General features: G+C 22.8%; 8 protein-coding genes across 8 annotated transcripts; 2 read left to right on the top strand and 6 right to left on the bottom strand. All coding sequences in view use genetic code 6, as the record gives it.

Annotated features, from left to right (window-relative positions):
* Window positions 1-326: 326 nt before the first annotated feature.
* TTHERM_000191679 (kinase domain protein) lies at window positions 327-1,625 on the bottom strand (the record flags this gene model as incomplete). Its single annotated transcript, XM_012797777.1, has 1 exon — window positions 327-1,625. The coding sequence occupies one exon, from the start codon at window positions 1,623-1,625 to the stop codon at window positions 327-329; it is 1,299 nt and encodes a 432-aa protein (XP_012653231.1).
* Window positions 1,626-2,337: 712 nt separating this feature from the next.
* Window positions 2,338-3,789, bottom strand: TTHERM_00191680 (kinase domain protein; the record flags this gene model as incomplete). Its single annotated transcript, XM_001016744.2, has 1 exon — window positions 2,338-3,789. The coding sequence occupies one exon, from the start codon at window positions 3,787-3,789 to the stop codon at window positions 2,338-2,340; it is 1,452 nt and encodes a 483-aa protein (XP_001016744.2).
* Window positions 3,790-4,112: 323 nt separating this feature from the next.
* TTHERM_00191690 (hypothetical protein) lies at window positions 4,113-6,177 on the top strand (the record flags this gene model as incomplete). Its single annotated transcript, XM_001016745.3, has 5 exons — window positions 4,113-4,358; window positions 4,469-4,510; window positions 4,600-4,778; window positions 4,827-5,303; window positions 5,367-6,177. The coding sequence occupies exons 1-5, from the start codon at window positions 4,146-4,148 to the stop codon at window positions 6,175-6,177; spliced, it is 1,722 nt and encodes a 573-aa protein (XP_001016745.2). The 5' UTR covers window positions 4,113-4,145.
* Window positions 6,178-6,886: 709 nt separating this feature from the next.
* TTHERM_000191709 (transmembrane protein, putative) lies at window positions 6,887-7,579 on the bottom strand (the record flags this gene model as incomplete). The annotated part of the gene is made up of 1 exon (XM_012797778.1): window positions 6,887-7,579. One exon carries the CDS (start codon window positions 7,577-7,579, stop codon window positions 6,887-6,889), a length of 693 nt encoding a protein of 230 aa, XP_012653232.1.
* Window positions 7,580-9,189: 1,610 nt separating this feature from the next.
* TTHERM_00191710 (hypothetical protein) lies at window positions 9,190-10,779 on the bottom strand (the record flags this gene model as incomplete). Its single annotated transcript, XM_001016747.3, has 1 exon — window positions 9,190-10,779. The coding sequence occupies one exon, from the start codon at window positions 10,777-10,779 to the stop codon at window positions 9,190-9,192; it is 1,590 nt and encodes a 529-aa protein (XP_001016747.2).
* A 722-nt stretch (window positions 10,780-11,501) lies between these two features.
* TTHERM_00191720 (zinc finger C-x8-C-x5-C-x3-H type protein) lies at window positions 11,502-13,691 on the top strand (the record flags this gene model as incomplete). The annotated part of the gene is made up of 7 exons (XM_001016748.4): window positions 11,502-11,849; window positions 11,909-11,972; window positions 12,077-12,189; window positions 12,376-12,628; window positions 12,700-12,858; window positions 12,921-13,089; window positions 13,271-13,691. The coding sequence occupies exons 1-7, from the start codon at window positions 11,688-11,690 to the stop codon at window positions 13,689-13,691; spliced, it is 1,341 nt and encodes a 446-aa protein (XP_001016748.4). The 5' UTR covers window positions 11,502-11,687.
* Window positions 13,692-16,174: 2,483 nt separating this feature from the next.
* Window positions 16,175-17,131, bottom strand: TTHERM_00191740 (hypothetical protein; the record flags this gene model as incomplete). The annotated part of the gene is made up of 1 exon (XM_001016750.2): window positions 16,175-17,131. One exon carries the CDS (start codon window positions 17,129-17,131, stop codon window positions 16,175-16,177), a length of 957 nt encoding a protein of 318 aa, XP_001016750.2.
* A 1,530-nt stretch (window positions 17,132-18,661) lies between these two features.
* Window positions 18,662-19,636, bottom strand: TTHERM_00191750 (hypothetical protein; the record flags this gene model as incomplete). The annotated part of the gene is made up of 1 exon (XM_001016751.3): window positions 18,662-19,636. One exon carries the CDS (start codon window positions 19,634-19,636, stop codon window positions 18,662-18,664), a length of 975 nt encoding a protein of 324 aa, XP_001016751.2.
* Between the last annotated feature and the right edge of the window lie 706 nt (window positions 19,637-20,342).

A 20,342-nucleotide genomic window follows, 5' to 3' on the forward strand; every position in this document is an offset into this window, starting at 1 on the left:
TTATTTTTTCTACCTGTTATATAAAGGATATTGACAATGCGAACCCAAAAATATAGTTCACCATTTTTTCATTTTTACACGTTTTTATTTTAAAATTACTTTTGAAATTTTATTTTTTTACATTTTATAAAATAAGAGAAATTTTTTGGATAAATTTTTTAAATTTTATTTGTTATAATTAATCATGGTTTTTTTAAATGTAACATTTACAAGCACTTCACAAAAAGATTTAATAAAATTAATTTCTTAAAGTAATAAAAATAATTTAAAATATTTTGGTTATTAATTATAAAATGAGCATGATAATTGTCGATGAGCGACACAAATCAAAAATTGTATATTTTTTCCTTAATTTCTTAGATTAAGTTAGCATAGTACATTTTTTCAGCATCGCTGCTTTAGAATATTAGTGAACTCATTACTTGTTTTCCCTTTTCAATAACAGTTACTATTTCTATTTACATTTTAATTTTTTCAATGATATATGATTAAATTAGCTCATCAAAATCTTCTTCATCTTCTTAAAGCTACTCAGAATTGTATTTTCTATCAATTTCTACAGTTTAATAATTTAATTCTACTTCTAAAGTTAAACTGTCTTCTGCTTTTCTGAAAATATTTTAGCTAAAAATTTAGTTATTATTTTCTGCTAAAATGCTTAGTAGAACTTTTAAAAGATCTTAAGTACTCATTTCAGCAATAAGAGAACCACCATAAAGCTTTTTTCTATCAATTTTGCGTGGCTATAATTTAAAAAATGCTCCTTACCACTCATTAAATGAATCAAAGTTTTCACTTTCTCTCATTAGATCACAATATTTTTTATGAACTTAATTTATTTTATTTTCAATAGATTCACCTTCACTTCTATTGCTGTCTTAATCTTCTTGGTATTTTACCATATCTTCAAATTGAAGATCTTCATCTTCATCTGGCTTTATTTTACCCTCGAGATATAATTGATAAATGTAATGTTATTAAATTTATTTTATCTCTGTGAATTCTCGGCTCAGTATTTAAAATACTAAATCGAATATATCTTCATCTAAAATTATTTCAGTTTAGTATGTTTTTTGATATAACTTCATTATTTTTTTTTTGAATAATTATCTTCTCTTATTTTATGCAACTATCTTAAGATCTATACCTATTTGTAGCTAGGTCAATATTCTAAAAAGAAGCATTCCCAATTAGTATACATCAAACTCTTATGGGCTATACTCTTCAATTTACTTTCCAAAGTTTTCGAATAGTTTCTGACCTTGAATTAATTTTGGTGGATTATATAACTCAGTTCCGCAAATCATTGTAGATTTAATATTTAGCTCTTAGTATTGACCAAAATCAATTATAATAACCTTGTAATTTTCTTTACCTTAGCCATTTATTAAGATGTTATCGAATTTAATATCACAGTGGCAAATATTTATTTCATGTAGAATTTTAATCTTCTCAACAACTAAGTGAAACAATTTCAAAGCAAAATATCTGGATTTTATTCCTTTTTATATGGTACACACTTCTAAAAATCTTTATTTTATAAATGGAAATATTAATTCCTTATTATAATCATTAAAGTGAAGTAGTTCTAAGAAAGAGCTTCTATCGCTTGGAGCAATTTCCATTAGAACTTTTTAATAAAATGTTTTCTCTCTGTCATAATCTTATTCATTATTAAATATCTTCTTAAAACAAATCTGCTATGTGCTTTAGTCTGTAAATATCAAGCCTGTAGATTATCCTCCTTCAATTATTCGAACAGCATTTTACTCATAATCGCTGTCATTTATGTCTTCTACTAGTGTATAGTTTAAATGCTTATATAATTTTTATTAATAATGAACTTTTAATTCTAATAAATATTAAGAAGCTATTTTCTTTATTGTATTTATTATTATTATTAATTTGATGTTTCTCTCTCTAAATTTATAAAAGTTGAAAAAAATCTTATAAATCAAGTTAATAGATACACTTGATTAATAATTGTCAAAATAAAATATAAAATATTTTTAATTTATTTTAATAGGGGAAAAAACATAAATATTGAAATTAAAACTTTGCTCAAGATTGAATTTAATGAAAATCACAAATTAAAAAAATTTTCCAAATTTGAAAATACCTTCCATAATTGTTAATTTATTATTGTGCTTTTTTTTTTTATGTAGTTTTAAAAGGAGTGAGTGAATTCTGTAGAAATAAAATAATATTGAAAAAATAAATTATAAACAGCAATTAATAACAAAAACTATGAAAAATGTAGATGAATAAATAAAATAAATCTATCTGTCAATTAGTATAAATATTATTTATATATTAATAGTTGAAAAATGAATAAAATCAAATGAGTTTTTCTAACTCTCCTAAAATATCTTCAATTAAATTGTTATAGTAGATAGATTCTCCTTTTATGGGTGTGAAGATAATAGATTTTGTTTCTGTTTACTTCAATTCTTCAATCATAACTATTTCTACCTGAAGTTCAATATCATTTTTTATTTCTTCAATTTTAGGTTCTTTTAAATCATCGTCATCGTCATCATCAGTACTATCTTCAGTTATTACATCTTTGGAAGTATATTGTAAAGTGGCTTTCAAGGTTAAATTTTATGTTTCCTCAAAAATATTTTGATCAAAGACATCAGAATTATTTTTATGAAAGCAATACAACAAGAGTTATAATATTTAAGATGTATTCATCTCTAATAAGAAAGATCTTTTTTGGAGTTCACTCTCCTTTATTTATCGTGGGTTCTTATCACAAAACTAAATGATTTATTCTTTTAGTTCCTCATATTTTGTGCTCTCTTGTAACATTTTCTAAAACTCTTTTTCAATGCTTACTGTACCTTCGCTTCTATTTCCATCATCTTTTTTGGTAAATGTTATGTTATTAAAGTTAAAGTATTCTTCTTCTTCTTCCATCTAAGAAGCTTTTGTATTTCCAGTTTATGGGAGGCATGTAAACATTTTTTTGACTTCTTATAAATCATAAACTTCGTGGTCTAAGATTGAAGCAGCATCTTCAATTTTTCCAGTTAAAAGATCCCAAATAAGATCATATACTTCAGATTTCATTTGTAAATTAGTATTATAAGTTTTTTTGTATTTTAAGGTAATACATTCTAAAAATTTATTTTTTTTCTTCAAACTTATTAACTTTTTATTTTACTCAGAAATAGGAAAATAAACTATTAAAGTCAAGAGAAGCATACCCAATTAAAATAAATCCAACATGTAAGGGCTGTATTCTTTAATTTGTTATTTAGCAATTCCTTCATTTAATTCTAATGGATTATAGGTTAAAGTTCCACAAACTGCTTCTGATTTTTCATTTTATTTCTTACTTTAGCAGTGCCCAAAATCGATAAGAATATCTTTCAAACCATTTGATTATTACTCTACAAGGATATTGTCTACTTTTATATCACAGTGGCATAAATTTAGACTGTGCAGTTTTTTAATGGTATTAACAACTTATGTAAAATGATAAAGTGCCAATATCCATTTCATTCCTCTTGCATTGTTTTCTTTTACTTTAGAGCAAATCAAAGCAAGCTAAAAATTAATAAAGGGGAATACAATCTAACACTTGTGGTCATCATGATCGATCATTTTTAAGATACTGAGATCAATTTCTTTGGTAATTTCATTTAAGTGTTAGTAGATTTTTTTTTCGTGATTATATTCTGTTTTAGTTAAAAACTCTTTCAGTAAATAGATGTTGCCTTTTTAGGTTTTTACCCTATAGCAAACAGATTAGCCTCCTTAAGCAATTTATTGAGCTTCCATTCTTTATTTTTTTGTTTTTTAGATATTTTTTTATTAAATTAATTATATATTATTTAAGAGAAATCATAGAGAATTTTAATCGATTAATTAATGAATGAATTAAAAAGTCTTTTATTTATTTTTTGAATAAAATAAATTGTTTAAAAAAAAAACACTTTTATTTTATTATAGATAAAATGATAGATAGATAGAGGAAGTCTTGAAAATAAAATTCCTTTAAAAATGCATTATTTTGACTTGAATTAGCTTTAAAAGGAAAAAAAATTCTATTTTATTTTTTCCATCTGTTTAGAGTAGTTTTTAAGATTTATTTTTGAATAATAATTAATATTTAGTTATATTCTCTAACAATTTATATGAACACCTCCAATCTGAGAAAAAAAAGTACCTACGACTTATAAAAATAAAAGTATATTTCGAATAGAAAAAGGCAGGATTATGAGAAGGATTTAGAAGAGTCAGATCCTGACGAATATGAAAACGATTTAAATGATTTAAAACAAAGATTGCATATTATAAACTACAATTATTACACAGAAGCATTGAGATTAGCTTTAATTGAAAAAAGTGTATTTTTTACTCTTTATAAGAAGTTCTACAAATTTTCTATTTTATTTCATCATAAAATGTTTTTTCTACCATTTATATTTTTTTTTTTTTTTGCTATAATATTGCGTAGCGTCCACTGATGCCTTTGAAGTTGGGGCCTTTAGTCTAAAAAGTAAAACACATTTTTTTTAATAATAAACTGATACATACGAGTTTGTCTATTTCTTTTTTTGGATTATAATCTTTTTCTCTCTTATTTAGTAAACACTTTAAGCTGACTATCTTAGAGGAGTAAATGGATAAACAGCCATTACAGGATAGTTTAACTAAGGTAATATATTATAATATAATGATTTAACATCCTAGACTTACAAGCAAATGTATCAAAATCAGCAAAATTATTAACATATAAGACAATCCTAAAGCAGTCCAAAGTTAATGTAATTTTCTTTCTTCAAGATTTATTTTAATAAAGTGTTTTAAAATAGAAATAGTCAAAATAATCCATATGGCAATTAGCAATATTAAAGAAATTCATTTTAGAATTATCCTGCTTAAAATCTAGACGCTGTATAGCTTCCACAAATAAACCAAAGTGCAGTTTATTAAAAACCTAAGTATAAGGAATAGCTACCAATGATAAGTTCTCCAACAGGTTCAAATTAGGGTCAAAATAGACTTTCTTTTGACTAACAGCAATATATAAACAACTTATAAACTTAATAAATGAACTATCCTTAGTACGATACAACTAAATTATAACAGCAGCGTTTAACTTAGCTTGGAACTCCTTATGATAACTAAGAATATTTTTAAGTAATAGATGGCAAAAAATATAAAATTAAGCAAATGTCTGTGAATAGTCCTTAGATTTAAGTCTTCGGAGCTGATGAATATGCATAATAGAGGAAGAAGAAAAAATCAGTCTTTCACTCTAAATAAAATGATTAAATGTATTCTAAGAAGTAAATTATTTATTCGATTATACAAAATAATGCTTTTATACTAAATGATTCTTTATTATGTAGATAATTAAGAGATTATGAATAGCAGGAAGAGGAAGATTAATATGATTAACCAGTGTCTAAAAGCAGAAAAAGTATAAATGCAAGATCCAAAAGAAACATAGAAATGAAGTCATAAAAGAAAATAGATAACTATGAAGATGATGGATATGATGACTAAGAAGATTATGATGATAATTATAAAAGATCAAGATAGTCTAAAAGCAAGCTGAAGTCAAAACAATAAATTAAATATGATTAAGATGATGATGAAGAAGATCAATACAACACAAGATCTAGGAAAAGAAATAAATCAAGAAAACTTTCAAGAGCTTAAGAGCAAGAAGATGGTGATTATGATGATAATAGATCAGTTAGAAGTAACAAGAGAAGTAAATCAAGAAAAAATACTGTCTCATCTAGAAGAGGTGGTGACTATTAAGAAGAAAATGATGATGATTATATTTAGAAAGGCAAGAAAAAGAATAAATCTAAATTTTTTAAAAATGAAGATATTGATGACTTAGATGACTTAGATGAGTTTAAGCCCAAACAAAACGCAACAAATGACAATCAAAGTGAATATGACAATACCAAAAATCAAAGGAAAAAGACTTTTATTAAATCTAGAAATTAAGATGATGAATTCAACTAAGATGATAGAACCTAAAACCAAACCCAAAAAAAGAAAAAGACTATTATCATAAACGAAGATAACTAAGATAGCAAATATAAAAGAAGAGATGCCACTGAAAAAAAGAAAACTGTGCTCATGTCTAAAAATTAAATTAAAAGTTTAAAGCATCTAAAAGACTTAGAGGCTGATGATTTATGAATGGAATAATTAAAATAAAATATAAACTTGTAAAAAATAAAATAAACAATTAAAGTTAAAATAATTATTTTATCATAAAATTAATTAAGAGTTTGTATTATATTATTAGACATTTTTTTAAGTACAAATAAATTAACTTTAAAGGGTTTTTAAGATCTTTGTTTGAAGTTTTTAAAAAATATTTTAATAAATAATTTCTAATATTTTATGTTAAATTAATTTAATATCTAAAGTTAATTTCTAAAGAAAATTAAAATTAGCTTTATTTTATCAGAATAGAAAGAAAATTTTTATTCAATATATGAAGAAGCCTTTTTGATATTAAAAATCAAAAATCTTTTTACTATTTATCTAGAATAATTTACAATTTAAAAATAGAAAAAGATATATATTTGCAATCCTATCTGAACAACTCTCATTATAAATTTAATTTAATTAACTCATTTTTTATAAATTTAACTTGAAAAAGATTTCTTTTAGTTTCTTTAAATTGTTTTAATTAAGCTAATGTTATCAATTTTAAATCTCTTTAACCTATCTGTATCTAAATGCCTATGACTATCAGAGTCTGATGAAGAACTCGAATCACACCTCTAGAATGATACCTAATCTTCAAATTGATTCAAATTTGTAAAGCTAAGGTTATGGAAATTATTATTGATTAAATTATCTTATCTTGACACTTAAAAACTTCTGTTTAAATTTTAGTTCACTTCTTACATAGGATATTTTTGTTATTTATTTAAAATGCTTCTGTTTAGATCAACTGAATAATTCTTTTCTTGTTTTTTTGCTTAAGATTATATTTACTGTGGCGAATTTTGTTTTTCTCTTAACGATTATCTTATTTACTTGATTGCATCCCAATTTTTTTATTTTGATGCATTTGATTACATGTTTTATTAATTTTAGTTAAGGTAAAGAGACTATTATTAGCATTCTTGGTTTTATTTTTTTTTGTAAATTGAATCAAAACCATTTATTTAATTATAATTGTTCTTTAAAATTGATTTGCTTTTTTAATTTTTTCCTAAATAAAAACTACTTTACTCAAAATAATTTTCTTTATCAGCAAAATGCTAAACTTTAGAGTTTCTATCATTATTGATGTCATCACTACGCATTTATTTATTATTTTTAACTGATATATTAGTTCTAAAACTAGATGGCTGATTAATATAGCTTGCTATGCTACTTTGTTGTATAAATGATTAATTCTATTATTATTATTTGTTAAATAATGAATTATCGTGTGATTCAACAAAATTGAATAGATCATTAACGCTTGATTAGTTGAGAGTTTATTCTGTGCAAAGTGTTTAGGAGATATCATTAAATTACTATGAAAAAGAGTTATTGTTAGAACCGTATTGTATACTAGATTTATTGATACTCTAATCATTTTCGCTCATTTATTTTAAAAACGTTTCCATCTTTTTTTCAAATGAATACATTTCCTTTTTAATTTCACTTTGGAGTTACTGCTTGAGTTATTCACATTAGTACAAATATGTCTAATGTAGAGATTCATATTTCTGCTAATAATTTTTTTTAATATTTCTAATACGAGCTTCCATTATTAAGTTTTCTTCGTATCTTTTTTTTTCCATTTCATTGCTATAACTTTTTGAGATAAGCCTTTTTTCATCAAAAACATCTCTTGTATCTATACAGCTTTCAATAACCTATTTTTATAGTTTATTCATTTTTGAGTGTTTCTTATATTTTCAGAGAAACAATATCTTTACTGATCAATCAAAATTAATTAATTAAATTGTTAATTGTTAAAAAAAATATTCGTTGAAATTCCTAACTAATCTTATTTTATGCTTATTTTCTTTACTAATTCATTATAATAACCATTAATTTATGAAAATAAAATAAATTTGGTTATTCGTATGATATATTGCACAAACAATTTAACAGAAAATTAGGTGTTAATTAACATTTTATTAAATTAAAATACAAAGTATTTAAATATTTTTATAAAAATTAAAGTAAATTATTTTTAGTTTTAAACTTTTAGGATAAAATTATTTTTAACTTGACTTAAGGATGATTAATTTATGAAAATAAAATAAATTAATTATTCATTTGATATGTTCAAGAGACAATTAAACAGAAAATTAATTATGTGTGAATTAACATTTTATTAACTTAAAATACAAAGTATTCACAATAAATAAATATTTTTATAAAAATTAAAGTAAATTATTTTTAATTTAAAACTTTTAGGATAAAATTATTTTTAACTTGATTTAATAACGATTAATTTATGAAAATAAATTAATTATCCATTTGATATCTTCAACAAACAATTAAACAGAAAATTATGTGTGAATTAACATTTTATTAACTTAAAATACAAAGTATTCACAATAAATAAATATTTTTATAAAAATTAAAGTAAATTATTTTTAGTTTAAAACTTTTAGGATAAAATTATTTTTAACTTGATTTAAGGATGATTAATTTATGAAAATAAAATAAATTAATTATCCATTTGATATCTTCTACAAGCAATTTAACATAAAATTTGATGCTAATTAATATTTTATTAGTTTATTAGGAAATATTTTAGTAATAAATAAATAAATCATTAAAATAAATTAAATTGATTTATTATTAATTTAAAATTTATAAATTAAAAAAATTAATTAAATTATTTAAATGAAAAAACAAAATGAAAATTAATATTTTTGATATGAAATCATTTATTTTATGAAATATGTGTTCTATCTAAATTAACCTATAAATTTATCTTTTTCATACCTTAAAATAATTTTATATTTAACCTTTTTTTAAGATTTAGAGTTGATTGAATAATTTATTTTTTATCAATTTTACTCTTTGATAAAGAAATATTTATATCTGAATTATAATTTTTTATTTTAGAATATAATTATTATAATTTTTTTGAAATAAATCTACAAATTAATTACATTATATATTTAATATTTATAATTAAGTTAACAACAAAAGTATTTAATATTTATATAATTATAAAGTAATTCACATATAGACATCTAAGACTAGAGTGTTAAAGTATTAGTTTCTATTAGAAATCTCAAAGTAAGTATGTTTAACTAAATAGAGTTTTGAATCACAATATATGGCTTTTGTATACATTTCTTTTGAAGAAAAGATTTGTTTAATTGTATAATCTTGCAAATTTACAATTTAAACGTTAGTTTTGTCCTTTGTTTTTGCTAATAGGAGAATATTTTCATAAATAATGGCTGTAGATTCACACTATAAATTTTCTATTCTTTCTATAAGAATTAAATCAGCTATTTGTCTAATCTCAATATAGTCCTGATATTAAATAAGCAACAGTTAATTATTTATTTTTTTTATGTTTTAGATAGAGAACTTTCTTAGAACTCCAATGCTCTAAGCAAGGATATCATTTATCAATTCATCTACGTTTTATTAAAAGTAATTTGGATTATAGTCTATATATTCTCTTGTTAGGACAGAGTGCTCAATATTTCCTGTGATTAAATTTATTGTTAATACAGAGAAAGCTGAATACCAAATTATTTTTTTAGAGTCTTATAATACTATACACTTATTATTATAGTATTAAATTACAGGATGAAAAAATCTCTTCAGACATCTAATTCCATTGTTATCGAGGAGCCATAATTCTAATCGGCCTTTAAATTAGAGAATAATTTTTTTGCTATTTTTACCAAAGGGGGTCAAGCTTTATATTAGATCACGAAAGATATATTTCTTATATTTTTAAGGTGACTATATATCGACAAAATGCAAGCTTTTTTAATGATGGATAGCAATAATATTTCCTGTAACAGGAGTTATTTAACACTTAATAGGTATTTTAATCCTATCAGGCAAATATATTTAATTGGGTAACTCAACTCCTAAACTCAAATCAAACTAGCTAAAAAACTACTACTCTTGATTATAAACGTATAGGAAACGGTTTAGTACTACAAAATATTTTGGAAATTATCTTTATATACCATCAAATTTCTATTATTTAATATACTTGCCTTTGAGCCCAGAGAACTATTTAAATAAAGTATTTTAATAAGAAATAGGTTCTTACTCAGCATTTACTATCGCTTGAAGCAAATTTGAATATTTCTGAACTATTTTATCAGAATAAAAAATTCTAAGCTATTAAATATTAGATTAACTAAGAGTTAGTTCGCTAATTTGCTATCGAGAATTTCTATTTTATTAGCTAAGCTAAAGCAAATTATTTTAGAATACAGAACAGATTTTCAAACTCACCTTTAAATCTAGCAATATGCGCATTTTGAGTTTCTGAGATTGGATTTAACTTTATGTGTACAAACAAAGTATTTAGTTGAAAATCTAATAATAATTTTCATTAGTTACGCATAACTGCTCTATTTTATTAATAAACTCTTCATAAAGCTCAAAATCGTGTTCAATCTGAAGATAATTTTCGTTATCAATGTAATTTTTTTTCTAATTTTTTTTTTTGAAACTTGAGACGCATCTTTCACAAAATAGTTTCAAGCAGCACTCACATTTGTCAATATTTCTGCAAATAAAAAGCATTTTTCTTTTGTGTTTTTAGCAGGTTACCAAATTTGATTGTCGCATCATTTCAATTTATGCAGAAATAGGTTAAAATAAATAATTAAATCCTTTAAATTTATATTAAATATATAATTTTTAAATCTATGAAATCCTCGATAAAATAATATAATTAATTAATAATACTAACATAGAGCAAAAACTAATATCAACTTAAAACAAGTAAGAATCGCTCAGAATATTTTCAAAAAGTTAGTAAAGTAGCTATATTTTTGTAAGAAATTATTAATAATTAATTTTTGATCAATTTAATTTAAAGGAAGGAGACTTACTTATCCATTAGTCTAATTTATTTTAATAAATATTTCTATTTAAAAATAAAAAGGCAATTAGTATGTATGTATATCGATTATATTTTTATGGAAGTGCAAATAATATTTATATAGAAAATTTATAATCGTTAACATATTTTTTATTTACATAGGCTACTTTTAGAGAGAAACAAACAAAGAAAGGAAATTTAAAAATTAAGAAACAGGAGGAAGAATAAAATTGATTAACAATGTGATAAAAAATTAGTTAGTTAATAAACTATATTAATGAAAATCAAATTTCAATCATAACAATTGCTATCAATTGAACCTTATCTAGTAAATTTTAGCATGAGAAAACTATGTTCAAGCTGATCTTCAAAACAAACAAACAAATAAAGAAAGAAAAAAAGGAAAGAAAGAAAGAAAAATATAAATGAGACTATGAGATTTGATAGAGAGAGAAAATATATAGATATTTATATATTATTAAAAATTAATTAAGGATTATTAATTAAAAATATAATAAAGTTTTTCAAAATATAATAAAAAAATATCGAAAAAAATATTAAAAAGCAATTAAACAAAAGAAGAAAGAAAGAATTACATAAATCAAGAAAGTTATTGATATTTACTAGTTTTGTTATAAATACTTAATCAAATATGAATCCATCACAAATGAATATGAATCCCATGGGTATGCCCTAGAATATGAATTCTGGTATGATGCCTTAAGGAGGTTAAATGAATTCTTAAGGAATGATGCAACATTAACATTACTAAAATAATGGATAAAGAAACATGCAATAAAATAATATGAATAATGTAAGATTTTATTGTTATAGATATACTTAGTATTAAATATTAAACATGTAAAAAAATAGAGAGGCGGCAACAGAGGAAACGGCGGCTAAAACGGTGGAGGTTACAAAGGTGGAAACTAAAGAGGTAATTAGAATTGCACATAATTTATTTAGTCTTTACTTAGAAAGAAAGACATATTTATTTAAGTGTCTCCTTCAAAAATTAAATAAAATTTTGAATATTTTTAGATAACTATGGAGGCTAAGGTGGAAATAGTAGATTTGGAGGAAACAATTAATATGTTGGAAGTGGCAGTGGAAAGTTTAGCAGCTAGCATTAATAATAAAAGGGATAATAAAATGTACATTTTTGAAAAATTTTTAATAATTTATTAAATAGTGTCTAATTTATTTAATTTTTTTGAAAGTTAGTCAGTCTATTGAGATGTGACTACTTAATTAACCTTTACTCTATTTTAAACATAAATAAATCTTTATAAAAAGAAAAAAACATTTATTAGAAAAATTTTCAATTATTTTATTAACAGGCACCACCTATGGTGAGAAGACCCATTCAACACAATAACCGTTTAGGACAAGGAGGCAGACCTGGCGGACCAAGCGGATAACCCCCCAGAAGAGATATGCGTGGGCCCAAAAATGAAGGTTAGGACAATTAAAGTTATTAAAATAATTAATAAGGATTCTAAAATGGGTCTCGTGGTGGACCCAAGAAACAAAGCAGTGGTGTATAAAAAAATAAAAACCACAGCCATAAATAAGACATAAATAGCAATAAATGTATTTGCTTATTTAATTAATTAATAAACCATTTTTTAAAAGCAGTCATTAAATAATTTAAATAAAAACAGTAAGTGTGACAGCTTTCCATAAAACCAAAATGTGTCCTACAGTAGAAGCCGGTCAATAATGTAAGAAAGGAGATAAGTGTGGATATGCTCATACATAGGTTGAATTAAGAGAGCCTCCTAACCTTAAAAAAACAAAGCTTTGCTAACTCTTTAAAACAAGTAATTAAAATTAATTAGCATATTTATTAGTTCATATATAATAAAATATTATTAATAAATAGCACGTTGCAACAAGGGAGATTCATGTGATTTTGCACATGGTACTGAAGAACTTAAAAGTTATGTTGACCGCTATAAAACACAAATTTGCTAGTAATTTACATAAAAAGGTTCTTGCTAAAATGGTGACAAGTGTCACTATGCTCATGGAGAACAAGAAATCAGATAACCGTAAATTAATTAATTATTTTAAGCTTAAATATATTAAGATTCAAAGTTGATCTCCAAAATCTGGTATTGTATTCCCAATGCAATCAATCAATCAGTCATTCATTAAATCTATAAATCAACTTGATAGCCAAAAAATGAATTGCAAAAAAATATTTAAAAACATTATTGTTAATAAATTTAGATAATTTTCTCATTAGAGTTAGCCATAGTAGGTTCCATAAGGCCAGGTTTAAGGGGGTCAACTATAACCCTCTCAGGGAGCACATATGAGTCTAGCTCATCAGCAACAAGGCCAACAAGTCGCAGGAACAACAGCAGCATACTAACAGTAAATGAATCCTTCTTAAATACCTTATGGTTATACAGATTAGAGTGGTTTATATGCAAATAATACTCAATATGTATAATATGCCCAACAAGGCGCAGCTACAACCGCCTATGGTTAAGCTCAGCCTGTGCAATAGGGACTTTATACATAACCACTCCCTTAAACTTAAGTTTACACTCAATCCTATCCTACCTCAACTCTTTAATAATACACTTCTTAATAGCCACCAATTTAATACTTTTAGCAGCCTCAACAGTATTAAAGTTATGTATGATCCATCCCGAAAACACATAAACTTTACTAAAAATTCATACAAAAAATAAATCAATAAAAAAATAAATATATTTAAAATTTTTGGAGAGGAAAGAAATAATTAATTAAAAATACAGCAAGCATTCTATCTATCTTACTTAAAATAAAATAAACTTGATGGATCTTGAAACAACAAAAACCATAAATTATAAAATTATCACCTTTATTCTTATTATCATCACACAACACAACATAAATAACACACGCCATCCATTATCATATTTATCAATCAAATCAATTAATATTTCTACTTAAATAAATAAAAAAATAAATAAACTATCAAGAATTAATTTATGGGAGCATTATTTGAAAGAAAGGAATGAATGACTTTTACTTGAAAAAATTTTTATATTTAGTATGATTTTAAATTATATTACCAAATCAATTTTTGGCCATCTATAATCAAAGTCTTGTGACGAAATCTATTCCTATTATTTTTTTATTTTTCATACTTGCATTTTTAAAACATAACTCGAATTTTATTTCCTCTTTTTCAACTTCTTTTTCTAATTCTTTCCTATTTTATTTAATTCGTTTCTTATTTTTAATTTTCCAATCATTTTTTATACTTTTTCTGCTATCAAGAGGCTTATTTTTCAATAAAATATGGCACTTTTTATTCAATAAATTTACTAATTTTTACATTTTTCTTATTTACATTTTTGCTTTTCTTTAATCTTTTCTCTCCGTTTTATTTTTGTGTTAATTTTAACTATGTTTAATAAATCGCTTATCAAATCCCTCCTTGATTCATATGAGTCTGCGATCGTAATAAAAATATTAAAAACTATTGAAATTTACAAGACATATTTAGAGATTGATTACCAACAATTAATTAATAATCTAATAAATTGTTAATAAAAAAAAAAAACCTCACGAATGATGATAATGATGATAAAATATTTCAAATCTCTTTCAAGGTATCTTATAATAAATAATTTTGTTGGGATACAAAAAGAGATTTAAATGAATAAATATATCTATAGGTGATAAGTTTGCAAATAAATAATTCAAGGTCCTAGAAATATTTCTTGATTAATCTACGTTCTTTAAATTTATAGAACCAAACTAAATCCAAATACGTGACTGAATAAATATAATTAGTATAGCACAAAATAGATTTTGAAATACTTACTTACTACTTTTCCATTCATTTGTTCGTTTATTTTGCAAACGAGCTACTAAGTCTTTTTTACAATCTTCAAATCAACGGACTTAATTACTTACTTACTTAAACACATACTTATTTTTTAGACATTTATAAAAAACTAATAATAAATATTATTTTGAGAGAACACGAGTTAGTTCTTTATTAATTCACAAGAAATTTTGAAATAAATCTTTTACTTACTTGCTTTAACCTTGGTATCAACGACCTAATATCAAAAAAATGAACATACAAAATATTTATTTTAAATTAATTTCTGTTTCTTAAAAAAAAATTTTAATTGAAAAATAAATATATTTATTTTTATTAAATCCTAACACTCACATAAATAAACAAACAATTTTACTATATTTTTTATATTTACAAAATTCTAAAGAATAGTTTTTAATTTATTATTTATTATAATTTGTTTTTATTGCATGTTTTTATGTTGTGCAATTTAAACTCAAGTATTTTAGTTGTTTTTTCTTTTAGACATTAATTCTTTTTATTTGATTATTGTTTAAACTTTATTTTAATTCATTTTAACTTTTCAGTAACAGCTTTTTTTAAAGTATCAAAAATGCAAAAACATGAATCCTTCATTTGTTTTGACTATAGAACTTTCTTAAGAGTAACAGCAAATTTTATACTGATATGGTTAATTAAATAGCAACATAAGTTATTACATTAGAGTCTTACAATTTATAATGAATTAATTAATTTTTAAAAGATTTGTATTAAAATCAAGTATGCAACTGCTTTATAGAGTGCCTTACACACTTTTAATATTTAATAAATTAAAAAAATAAATTGAAAATAGTAATGTCAATCAATCTATTTCAAAATAAAAATCTATATTTTAATTTGTGATTAGTTCAAAAGATTTGTTTAAAAGTTTAATGAATGATTTGTAAAATTTATCATACAAAAATATAGGTGAATGAATATAAATAAATGGATTTTAAACTAATTATTATAATAAGGAAGGATTTTTATATTTACATATTTGGTATTATTAAGAAATTTTATTATCACCAATAAATGAGTTATATTAAGATTTTACTCATTTTATTCTTTAAATAATTCTTTTATATTTTAAATTTGAGTAAAAGAAATAGTAATGTTTATTTTATTTTAATTAGATTTTTGAGAAATTTACTCTATTTTTAGATTCATTTCTTTTATATTTTATAATTCTTTTATATATATCAAAGCCAATTTTGTGCTAGCTAACTTTTTAGTTTAGTTTTCTATTTTTTAGTTCAATCTAAAGCTTTAATGCTACTAGAATTCTTTCAAAAAAAAGTACAATAGTTCCTTTCTGCTATTTCTAACTCCACAATTCTAGCAAACATTTAATTTATTATGAGAATTTGGTTATCTTTGAGAGGGTAAATTGAGTTTTTTATGTGCTAAGCTCCCTCTTCCTAATATATTGCTACTTCCCTTTGGTTTTTTCTTTCATAAATTACTACTTTTCCATTATTAAAAGATACAATCAAGTATTTTTGTTCAGTATCATCAAGGGATTTCATTTGATAAATTAGCTGGTTATTATCAATATACTAGTTTGAGCCATTTCTTATGTTCATTCTATTTACTTACTCATGTCCGCGGCTATATGAAACTAGTACATCATTCTTAAATAGAACTGCATCTGTAAATAGTCTGCTAGGAAGATCATAGTAATAGTATTTGGTAATCTATCTTGTTTCCAAGTTCAAAACATGTAAATTCTCATAGTATGTTTGGATTAATATTTCTTATTTACTCTTTTTATAGATTTTACAGATTGGTTAATCTAATTTCGTCCTGTGGATTATATGATTGTTCTTGCAATCATATCCACTAAATAAGTTTATCTTTAAAATGTACTGCTTATGAGATAAGAGAACGGTATCTTTGTCTAACACAAGAAAGCTAGTTATTTCAAGTTCTTTTAAACTTAGCTTTTTTATTCTTTTCCCAGACAATGTTGAAAAGACTATTAAAGTATGTTTTGAGCATATAACTATTAAATCCTTGTAAAGATGCTCTACTTACAGGATATTTTCACCTAGTGGTAAAACATTTTTAAATACTCTACTTAGATGCATTTTATTTAAGATACAGATGTCCCTTTTGTTATAGAACAAAAATTTATTTTCAGATAATTTAACGATGTCAATTATATCATATTCATCTTATTGAAAATGATTTTCATCTTTGTTAATGTTTAAGTTAGTGTGTTTCAATATTTAAAAGTTTTACATTTTCTGTTTTTACTCTTTTTGATTATCAAATTAATTTAATTTATTAAATAACTATATTGATAATTAGGGTTTGTTAAATCGCTTTTTATGAAATTTTAAATAATATCCACATTTAAGCAAATTATAAAAATAGGGGTGATAGCAATCATTCAGATTATATAAGAAGAAAAAATAATGTTACTTTTCACAGAATTAAAGAATAAACAAATAGAAATCAAATAAAAAACAAGTATTTAAAAAATGTTAGCTTCTGTAAAAAAAAATATTTTATAAAATAGTTCAGAAAACAGAAATGAGACATTATAAAAGAAATTATGAAATAAATAGGCACAAATAAAAAATTATAAATCTATTTATGAAAATTCTTACTTAATATTTATTATAGCTTTTCAAATTAGATTGATAAAAAAAAAATTGTTCAGCTTATTTAAGTTAAACTTCTTTCAAAAAGATAATTTATTTCTTAATTTTCTAATAGTTTTTAGTCTAGATACGAGCATTTTTTTATAAAAAGATTATTTAACAATTTACCACCTAAAGAAGTTTTTAATCAAATGAAATTTGAATAATTACATTTATTTATTTTTTACATATTTTAAATTAAGTAAATAATAATTTTAAGGTTATTTAATTATAAATATAATTGTGCTTATCAAAACAATATTTATATTAACAGTTTTTATCCAAAATAAATACTATAAATTTTATTAAATAAAGTGAGTTATGTATTAAGGTTTAATTAAATTTGCTATCCATTAATTTGATAAATATTGTAAGAAAAAATATTTAGCAAATAGTTAAAATATATTTACTTACTATAAAATTTAATAGTTTTTAGTTTGATAGTTCCATGATTTCAATATTAAACAATAAAATTACCATAAAAAACAAAAATAAACTTACCATTAACCAAATCATATAGGGAAATATGTTTTATTAAAAACTAATTTTACTAAAGTATTTTTTTTCGATAACTTTTAGTTAAAAATAACCTAAGGTGATTGATGTCAGTAACACAAAATTTAATTTCTTAATAGATTAAAAAAAATAGTTTTTAATAAAAAGCTCTAAATTGTAATAAAAATAGTCTAATCAATCAAAACAAAAAGGGAAATTAATAATTTAATTTAATATATATAAAGAGCGAGAGAGAGAGAGATTGAATACAAATATAAAATTAAGAATTTATATATACTTAAATAATTTATTCAGATAGCATATAAAAGTTATAAACTTTTACTGTTCAAAATAATTTAGTAATTTAATAGTGACAAAATGAATAGAAATTAGTAGTTTTAGTTAGTTAGTTAGTTATATATTTATTTACTTATATTTTTAGTGAGTAGCTAATTCTTTTTTGTTTAGTAATTTATGTTGTCCTTAATGGAAGAATTAATTTTCTTTTGTTTATGTTTATTCTCTTAACTTAAATAAGTACAAAGAAAAAATTCCTTAAGTTAATTCTTAGTTTAGTTAGTTAGTACAATATTTAGAATAATTTTATTATGATTGCAATGAATTTTTTTCACATCATAAATTGATACAGGATTTATGATATTATGCCTTGTCTTTTAACTTATTTTCTTTTAATTTTTAATGATTTTTTTTTAATTATTCTATGTTTTTCACTATTATGTCATCGTTTTCTTAGCAATAAATGTTTTCATCACCTGTGTTATAAGAATCTACTCTAAATCTTAATCTAACTTCATCACAGTGAAATATTGGATTTACTTATAATTTTTTTCTATGATTTAGGATACTGTCTTTGCTGATGTCAGCTTTTTCATCTATTTCGTCAAATCCATCTTCCATCATATCATAACCCCCAAAATAATTGGGTATTTTTTCTCCAAGAAGGAAATTTTATTTTTAAAGAGTTTGCGATGGTAGCTCTCGTAGACTTTTAATTTGTCTATCATTATCCTAATTATTGCAAGGAATCATTTTGCAAGTAGGAACTTCTTTCAGTTTGTTTTAAAGGCTTTCTTCATTTTAAAATTCAAAACCATCTTCAGCTTCTATACTGCTTAAATCATTATCATCTTAATTACCTTTGTCAAAAATTTCTTCGTCTTCAACTTCTTATGAACATAAGCTCCTTTTTTCATGATTTTCAGGGCTACTTTTCATTTTTTCAATGGATAATTTCCTTTGAAAATTTATCTTTTTCTTAAAGTGCGAGTCTTTAGATCTCACTTCTGCTTTTTCTTCATCACTCTAATCTTCAGAAAGGAAATCATCTTAAAATTACTTAGATGTCCATCTTGTATTTTATTGGCTGCTTGCGTCTGGTGATTTAGTAATGCTTGAGCTTTTTCTCTTAAAATAATTAACTTTAACTTACTCTTTATCATCCATTTTTGTATTTTAAGGCGAAACAATATGATCCTATCTCGAAGGATAGACTATATATTATAAAGGATCGCTTGATTCATTGATTGCATTATAGTTTTAGACATTGTTCATGTTATGGATATTTATTTAATAAAAATTTTAAGACATTTAAGCAATGCTTTTGTATGATCTATTTGCTTTTTATTTGTATTTAATTTTTTATATTAATTTTTTTTAATTCTCTCTTTAATTTATTGGGTATTTATTTACTTATTATTTGATGAATTAATAATTAATATTATTATTGTGATAATCAATTTTTTACCTTAAAAAAAATATATATATAACACATCTTATATTAAATAATTAAATTTTTTACTTGACTAAATAGTAATTACTGCTCCTTTGGTAAGCACTAAAAAGCAAATTATATATTATAACGCAAAAAATAAGCCTTATTTTAGGATGCATAGCTTTTCTTAAAAATTGTCTCCAGCCTAGTAGAATTACTGCTAATTTCCACACAGCTTAGAATAACATTGTTTTTGAACATAAATCCTACTTAAAACACTGATAGTAATTAAATAACAAGATAATTTTAAAACCTTATCTGTAAAAAAAGAGGTAAAATAAATGAAAATTAAGATTAACCTTGTTAGTAAATTAAAAAATATATGACACAAATAATTTGTTAATTTCATTTTTTTAATTTAGTTATTTTCAAAAATTTATATATACATTACATTGACTAAAACAAATCAATATTTGAATGTCATTTTATTCAAATAGACATCTTCGTTTGATATTTTTGTATTAGAGTAATTGATTAGAAATAAACGTTCAATTGAACATTTAATTTTTTATTTAAATATTT

The sequence above is a fragment of the Tetrahymena thermophila genome (genome assembly GCF_000189635.1).
Source record: "Tetrahymena thermophila SB210 genomic scaffold scf_8254638, whole genome shotgun sequence".
Classification (NCBI taxonomy): Eukaryota; Ciliophora; class Oligohymenophorea; order Hymenostomatida; family Tetrahymenidae; genus Tetrahymena; species Tetrahymena thermophila.